This window comes from Triticum aestivum, chromosome 2D, assembly GCF_018294505.1.
Source record: "Triticum aestivum cultivar Chinese Spring chromosome 2D, IWGSC CS RefSeq v2.1, whole genome shotgun sequence".
Lineage (NCBI taxonomy): Eukaryota > Viridiplantae > Streptophyta > Magnoliopsida > Poales > Poaceae > Triticum > Triticum aestivum.
Window position 1 is genome coordinate 643,731,306 of NC_057799.1, and position 8,695 is coordinate 643,740,000.

Genomic DNA, 8,695 nt, shown 5'->3' on the forward strand with positions numbered 1-8,695 from the left:
AAGGCCGGTCCGATCTGCCATATTCGGACCGACCAGCCCAGTACGCGTCCTCAGCCTCTCGTTCTCTCCAGGCTCCTCGCCGCCGCCGCCGCCGCTCGTCTCAGCAGCCACCAGCCGCCGCCATCGACCACTTCCTCCACTCCTCCTCGGTGTCGACTACCAAGTTGAAGTTGGATGATGCGGGGGACGAAGCTTCCGTGCTCGCCGGAGGCAGGGCCGAGGTGTGGAGGACAGGAGGAGCACGGCCCCGACATCCGCAATGGCAAGCTCTCCTCTCTCCTTCCTCCCTTCCCTCTCATGCACCAGCGCACCTCCACAGCACGCAGCGCACCACTCAGACATGGCCGCCGCCGGCCGTGTCCGCCCTAGCTTAGAACCCGGCTTATTACAACGGTCAGGAGCTCAGCGAGATGCTCTGTTGCTCTTCATACGATTAGATTACATGTTTCTGCGTTCAAGTCTACTCTGTGTCCATATTAGCCATAATTAACTAACTAAAATCACGCTTGCAGATGGATTGGTTGCTGCTTCTTCAAGGGTTAAGAGAATGAAGGTCTCGCACTGCCGGCAAAATTGTTCGTCAACTGACGATGCAAATGGCCAGACAAAGACAGGGGCCTCACCCTGCCAACAAGGCGATACCACTCAGACAGAGCAGTGTTCAGAGCCATATCTTCCCGAGGTACGTCGTAAGATGGAGTTACTAGTTGATAAATGCAGTTTCACTTTCTTTTTGCAAAGAACAAACACTATCACTTGCCTAAATAAAGTAGCAACATACCAGGCAACAATGGCGTCTTCCTTTCTTAGCAAACACCATCGCCGACACTTTGGAAAAGATGCTTGATATACCTAACCTTTGATCCAGCACATGGTGTACATCTCTGCAACATTGGTGCACTTCGTGCAACCATGCGCGTGTATCTTACATTGCTCATGTTTAACTTCCCCTCATGCTTGTGCTTGCAGGACATCTGGCATCATATACATTCCTTGATGCCACTGAAAGATGCTGCCAGAGCTGCCTGTGTGTCTCAGTCCTTCCTGTCTTCCTGGAGATGCCGTTCCAACCTCGTTCTTAGTAGGGAATCATTTGGCTTGGGTCAAGGTGATAAGGAAACAGCTAGAGATTTTAGAAGAAAAATTGACCATATTCTGAGAAACCACTCAGGAACTGGCGTGAGAAAACTCAACCTTTGGTTGGTTCCAAATTACAATGCGAAGAACTGTGGTTACGTTGACAAATGGCTTGAGAAGGCAGTTACACCAGGGATTGAAGAACTCACCCTTAGTATGCCTATAAACAACAAATCCAAATACGAGTTTCCATGCACGGTTTTATCAAATGGGAGGGGGGACTCGCTTCGGTGTCTTTGCCTTACCAATTGTTCTTTTCATCCTATAGCCTTGCTTGGTTGTTTGAGAAGCTTGACCAAATTAGAGCTGTTTATGGTGCGTATTCCAGGGGATGAGCTATGCTGCCTTCTTTCTAGTTCTTCAGCTTTAGAGTGGCTTTCACTTAGGTATTGCAGTAAGGTAAACTGCTTGAAGATACCATGTCACCTTCAGCATCTAAGGCACGTGAAGGTGGAAGATTGCAGCATGCGAATGATAGAGAGCAAAGCTCCAAATCTCTCCAGCTTTCAGTTTAAAGGTGACCTCAAGGTACAAGTCTCACTTGGAAAAGCATTGCAAGTGAAGAGCTTATACATGAGGAGCACCGTATTTGGTTGTGACACTCGAGCAGAGCTGGCGTCCAGCATGCCAAGCAGGGAGGTATGCTCTAAAACTGGTGGTGTGCTTACATAATGGGATTACATGAGTTAATACTTGGAATGTGATTAATCTGGCATCATTGTGCAGGTGGTCAATTCACCAATTGTGTCTAGCAAACTCACCGACCTGAAATCTATGATCATCTGTCTTGGAGAAATGGCCTTTTGCCTGAGCTTTGATTGTCAGTCTATGTTTTCTATCCTTGGTGCTTCTCTTACGTTGGAGACTTTCATCTCACGTGTAAGTTGCTTATTGTTCTGCAAATATGTTACTAGTAGTTAGTTATGGTGGAGAGTGGATTTTTGAAACCCGGGTGTATTGGAGGACTTTATTTTAAATACTTTGAAAATCACATTTAAGGTTTCAAAAAATTCCGAAAAAAATTCTGCGTGATCATATGAATGTATATTACACATGTGTAAAGTTTGGTGATGAAATAAGTAAATATGCAACCTATACAAAAATAAAAATAAAATAGTGATTTTCAGATAGTGAATAATACGTGCACTGTTCATCTTTCCAAAATCATGACTTTGTCATTTTTGTGTAACTCACATGGTTACTTATTTCAGCATCAAAATTTACACATGTGTAACATACATTCATATAAACATGTTGATTTGTTTTCAGAATTTTTTGAAACTTCAAAATAGCATTTTGGCACAGTTCAAAAAATAGGGCTCCAATGCACCCGGGTTCCAAAGTGACTTTTTGGTTATGGTGGAGTTATTAACTGAATGGTGTCTTTTCATCTCTAGGTATCTGATGAACTCATGCAGCATGCCTTAGTTTTCGGAGATCCCTCAAGATCGTGGATGTTGGACATGAGTGGCGGCGGCGTGTCCCCATTGAATAAGAGTCTGATTAAGCTAGCGTGTCATATCCTCAGGGCCTGGTTGATTTAAACCTGTCCCTGTTCTGGGAGTGCAAGGACTGTCACGGGGACATGGTAATGCCAAATGTCATGCATAGAGCACTCTGCAGTTGGAAACTAAACTAAGTGCAAGTCTGTCTCCTGAGTTTCTGAAGCTTTGTGTGGTCGATCATGGTGTTGAACATTAGGTGTTATGCTAATTATATTCGGTTATAGATTTTGTTGCTGGGTTATTGTTTCCTTAAATTACTAGAACTGGTCATTGTTAAATTGATGTAGTTCGTCTGTAATATTACCTACAATAGAAGTGTTGCTAAATAAAGTTACTCTGCTTGTTATCTGTTGGTTTTGGTTTTTATTTATTTTGACTGACATGTCTCAACATAGTCCAGCTGTTGCTGATATTGAAATATCAGTTATTACTCATACCCTGCTTGTTGCACATTTTCTTAAAAATAGCAAATCATTGAACGAAGTGGTATGATACCGGATGTTGCTCGAAAACAATTTAGTTAAATTGTAGGCAATTAACTGGAGCCCATGATATTGGTCACATGTGTTCTCTGCAGACATCGTGTGGCAAAACACATTGTTCACAAGCGTTTCTGGGCAAAAGCCACGACCGCATTGTTCTGTTCATCTACCTGATTTGTTCCTATGCTCCTGGTGCACTAAACTGATCTATCCCAGAACCAATATCAGGAATACTCGTAGCTCATCTTAGTTGACTTAACAGTTGAAACTTCAAGGCATGTAAAGTTCTCCAGATGTAAAGTTGAAACTATTTGAATGTTTTTATCTCTGCAGTTCAAAGGAATTGAATACCTGCTATTCCTTCTGCTGGATGGCTGTACATAGCCAGAAGTTGAAATGTAATTATATCTCACCATGTGCTTCTGCCTGGTATTGAAATTTCTCCAACTACTACCATATCGAAAAGGTTATGGTCAGATTTAATATTGATTGTTCGGGTAATGGTTCATGGTATACGATTTTCCCTAAAAGCAATAGAAACTAATTTAAGTCATCAGCCATACCGAGAAAATTGCATGGAAATATTTTGCCAGCCAATAGAAAACTGAGGACACTCTGAAACTATCATATTTTCATGTGCAAAAAAAATATAATTTATTGATTATTATGCTGCCCATACAGCCACACTTGAGGAGCTTTTCCCCAAAAACGATCGAAGTTATTGACTAGAGGGGAGTGAATAGGAAACTACCAATTTTTAGCTTTTCTTCCAATCTTAGGGGTAGTGCGGATAAAGTAAGTTTTCTAGATAAAGTGAACACAACAAGCTAACTAGCAAGGACAACAAGTAAATGTACAGAAATGGATCAAACACACAAGTTGGACACAAGGATGTATCCCGAAGTTCACACTCTTGGGGAATGTTAATCTTCATTTGAGAGTTGCAAGAGCCAGGTCTTCCCGAACGCCACCAAGTGGTTGACCCCATTTCTACATTTGAATCACCCTGAACGGATGAGCCTCAGATCACTAGTGGTTGGACCTTTACAAACTTCTTGGAGTACACCAAACGCAGGGAAGCTTTCGGGCTTGATTCCTATCACACATGAGTTCCAAATCTCCAAGAGTAACAAGTTTGGTGATGAACAAGTGATGGCATCACGATTTGGTTTAGTTTAAGTGTAGATAGGGTCTTCCTCTTTCAATCCTCAAAATGTGGTGAAGTTTGGTTGGAGGGATAAAAGGGGCTTTAGCTTTTAGGGTTTGGCAGTCTTGGAGAAGCTTGAGTGGAAGATTAGGGTTGGAGGTAGAAAAAGTGTGGGTATCTATACCCCTCCCCAAATTCAATAGTTGCAACCCCTGTGGTCCACGGAGGTTCGAGATAAAGGGTCTGGCACTAGTAGAAAAATGACCTTATGTTCTCCTCATTAGTATCGGTTCAATTACGAACCGGCACTAATGTGACCATTAGTGCCGGTTCCAACAGCTAGGGGGCGGCACTCATTAGTCCCGGTTCGTGTTAAACCTCTAGTACCGGTTCGTGCCACGAACCGGGACTAAAGAGGTGGTGGCAGGCTGGGGCCCGAGTCCTCAAAGGTCAGGGTTAGTCCGTCTTGGAGGCTCGACCTCACTAGAGGTGAAACCATCGCAACCCAAAGCCTGAGGTGTCCAAAGGTAAAGCCACCGGACCTGGGACTTGGGGGTCTGTGCACCAGAGAGATTTGAGAAGGTTTTAACCCATTTTGTTAGGATAAGTGGGGGCTCCGTGTACTTGAATGTTGGCATGATCCCTGCACTGACGCAACCACCTCAACCCCTTTTTATAGTGCGGGTTTCCTAAGACTCAAATAAAACTAAAAAACTTTGAGTCCTTTGATACATCGACATATTTCCCTTTTTACAAAATGAGGGAATCAATCATCTCCTTTACTTTGCTTTTTCATCAATGAACCAATTGACGGTGCAGCGTACGCGTATTAGGGGTGGCGCATGGACCAGAAGCCCGATACTGGGCCGGCCTCAAGGCCCAGGAGGCCTGTCGATGGTCTAATCCAAGTGTCCAGTCTAGGGGCATGGCTCAGTGGTGAAGCATCATCTTGACGTAGGGTATTACTTCTCACTGGAGGCCCGAACCAGGGTAAATTATGCATGCAGGCTCAGTTCTAGTACTTCTGACCATGTTCGGCACCCTACCGAGGATATTGACGACTTTACGCTCCATTATTGTTAACACTTGCGCCATCAAAATCCAATGAACATGACACTTGGAGTTTGCAAGACGTCCCTTGCTTGCAACAACACCTCTCGTAGTTTTGATAAACTTAGATATGTAGGGAAGAAGGAATGCGACTACACAATGTGTGTGTGTGTGTGTGTGTGTGTGTGTGTGTGTGTGTGTGTGTGTGTGTGTGTGTGTGCGCGCGCGCGTGTGCGTGTGCGTGTGGTTATTCATAATTTTACACATTTGTATTGTGTAAATCTCTCTTAACATATTCGGTAGGCTCGAACACACCAGAATACTCTAACGAGATATACCACTCTAAAAGGATACCACATATGCTATTTACAAGTGGTTGTAAATATAGACTATATAACATTAAGTGCCACAAAGTAGTTTTGCAGATGAAAGTGTTTACTTTGTTTTGGACATATGTAGAAACTTGGTGTAACCGTTTGCGTAAATATCCGACCTGAACTTAAATGATTTCTTTTTATGAAAACAAAGAATTCAATCTAGGGCGAGAATATGTGTCCGTAATGACAAATAGTTAAAAAGAAGTGTAACATAGAACATGATATCTTAATGATTTTGCGACACATTTAAAAGTGTGGATTTGTCACACTAGTAGGAAAAGAAAAATATTGTTTACACAACAATATATTGAGGAATGTATCTATCAATAAACATAATCCTAATGATAGGACAAACTACAAAAGTGAAAATATTTACTATAAAGAAACGACTGTGATGCGTAAAACACCGACTATTAGTCATCACTCTAGATGTCAGTATCTCACATCGATTGCAACCATCTTGGGGCAAATGGCTGAACTCCTTCAAATGGTACTAAGACCCCAATAAGGTGCAAAGAATGATTGTGTATTTGCATAACCCCCATCAACAAGATAAAATTGGTCATTCAGTACTCTGAAGCCTTTGCTCGTCATAGATTGAAATACTTTGGCATCTAGAACCCTCCTAGGCACATGGTATTCAAGTGATTCTTAGGTCAAAGCCGCATGCAATCATGACATTATGACTAAGATTTCTATTTGTATTTCAAAATTGAGTGGCAATCTTGGGTGTTGCGATTATAGGTACATGAGGCCCATCAATGACTCCTATAAAATTCTGAAAGCAAATAGATTGCAAGTCAATAGATAACTTTGAGGTACATAAGAGAAGAATTATTAAAGTGTTAAAAATAAAAACATGGAAATAAAGATAGAATCTTGGATCGGTTGAAATTTTCGCATGTGGTTCATCAATGTTTGGAGGCTTCAAAATCCGACTAACTAAGACGCGGATGATGTCGAAGAAATCTTTAATGTACTTATGAAATGTCCAGCCACCATGCTGGAATTCTATCTAAAAATCTTCATTACAAATGTCGTGTGACACCATGTATGGGGAAATTTTTTAACTTCTCCTCCACCTTGGGTCCATCCTATAAGTTATCAGTGAGTTCTTGACATGCCCTGTAAGGATATCGTTAAGATGCTTCTTGTCACATAGGATGGAGCTATGTCACTGCTTTTTCTCGATGGCTCATCTATTACACACTCGGTGAAATGCAGGCCAAATAAAGACAACATGTGTCATTGTCATCCGCCCCTCTCCTCTTCCTAATTCGATCAACAATTTAGGAATTCTTGGAGCACACCAAACTCAAGGAAGCTTCCGGGCTTGACTCCTATCACACATGAGTTCCAAATCTCCAAGAGTAACAAGTTTGGTGATGAACAAGTGATAGGATCACGATTTGGTTTAGTTTGAGTGTTAGATAGGGTCTTCCTCTTTCAATCCTGAAAATGTGATTAAGTTTGGTTGGAGGAATAAAAGGGGCTTTAGCTTTTAGGGTTTGGCATTCTTGGAGAAGCTTGAGTGGAAGATTAGGGTTGGAGTTAGAAGAAGTGTTGGTATCTATACCCCTCCCTAAATCCAACAGTTGCAACCCCTGTGGACCATAGAGGCCCGAGACCTCGAAGGTCAGGGCTAGTCTATCCTGGAGGCTTGACCTCACCAAAGGTGAAACCAATGCAACCCCAAATCCCTCAGGTGTCTGATGTCGCTTGAAGCTACGTCGGTATTTACCCAAAGAGGAAGGGATGATGCAGCACAGCGGCGGTAGGTATTTCCCTCAGATATAAAACCAAGGTTATCGAACCAATAGGAGAACCAAGCAACACAACATAAACAACACCTGCACACAAATAACAACTACTCGCAACCCGACGTGTAAAAGGGGTTGTCAATCCCTTTCGGGTAGCGGCGCCCCAGATGGGCAAACAGACGTGAGATAAAATTGTAGTAGATTGATAGATCGAACGCCAAATAAAATAAATAAGAATAAATTGCAGCAAGGTATTTTTGTAATTTTGGTTTAATAGATATGAAAATAAAAGGAAAAGGAAAACAGATCACAAAGGCAAATAATATGAGAAAGAGACCCGGGGGCCGTAGGTTTCACTAGTGGCTTCTGATACGTCTCCAACGTATCTATAATTTGTTATTGTTGCATGTTGTTTTATTATCAATCTTGGATGTTTTATAATCATTTTATAGTCATTTATATCATTTTTTCGTACTAACCTATTGACATAGTGCCAAGTGCAAGTTGTTGTTTTTCCATGTTTTTTACATCGCAGAAAATCAATATCAAACAGATTCCAAATGCCACGAAACTTTACGGAAATTTTTTATGGCCCAGAAGGAACACAACGGGCCCTGGTTGCACCTAGGGGGTGCCTTGAGGGGGCACAACCCACCAGGGCGTGCCAGGAGGCCCAGGCGCGCCCTGGTGGGTTGTGCCCACCTCGGGTGCCCCCGGACCGCCTCTTTGCTCTATAAATACCCCAATATTCCAGAAACCCTAGGGAAGTTGACGAAATATTCATCCAGCCGCCGCAGAGTCCAGAACCACCGGATCCAATCTAGACACCATCACGGAGGGGTTCACCACTTCCATTGGTGCCTCTCGATGATGCATGAGTAGTTCTTTGTAGACCTTCGGGTCCGTAGTTAGTAGCTAGATGGCTTCATCTCTCTCTCTCTCTCTTGATTCTCAATACAATGGTCTCTTGGAGATCCATATGATGTAACTCTTTTGCGGTGTGTTTGTTGGGATCGATGAACTTTGAGTTTATGATCAGATCTATCTTTTTATATCCATGAAAGTATTTGAGTTTCTTTGATCTCTTTTATGCATGATCTCTTATAGCCTCGTATTTATTCTCCGATATTTTGGTTTTGTTTGGCCAACTTGATCTATTTATCTTGCAATGGGAAGAGGTGCCCGGTAGTGGGTTCGATCTTACGGTGCTCGACCCCAGTGACAGAAAGGGAACCGA

General features: G+C 42.6%; 1 protein-coding gene across 1 annotated transcript; it reads left to right on the forward strand.

Annotated features, from left to right (window-relative positions):
- LOC123050722 (uncharacterized) lies at positions 1 to 2,990 on the forward strand. The gene is made up of 5 exons (XM_044473474.1): positions 1 to 262; positions 513 to 682; positions 970 to 1,776; positions 1,864 to 2,016; positions 2,535 to 2,990. Exons 1-5 carry the CDS (start codon positions 175 to 177, stop codon positions 2,679 to 2,681), a joined length of 1,365 nt encoding a protein of 454 aa, XP_044329409.1. The 5' UTR covers positions 1 to 174; the 3' UTR covers positions 2,682 to 2,990.
- Positions 2,991 to 8,695: the final 5,705 nt, after the last annotated feature.

Bases quoted from the DNA above. Each gene is read 5' to 3' on its own strand.
- LOC123050722 (XM_044473474.1), top strand. From the start codon at position 175: ATGATGCGGGGGACGAAGCTTCCGTGCTCGCCGGAGGCAGGGCCGAGG. The intron at 683-969 runs GTACGTCGTAAG...TTGTGCTTGCAG, and splicing joins CAGAGCCATATCTTCCCGAG to GACATCTGGCATCATATACA. The intron at 1,777-1,863 runs GTATGCTCTAAA...ATCATTGTGCAG, and splicing joins CCAGCATGCCAAGCAGGGAG to GTGGTCAATTCACCAATTGT.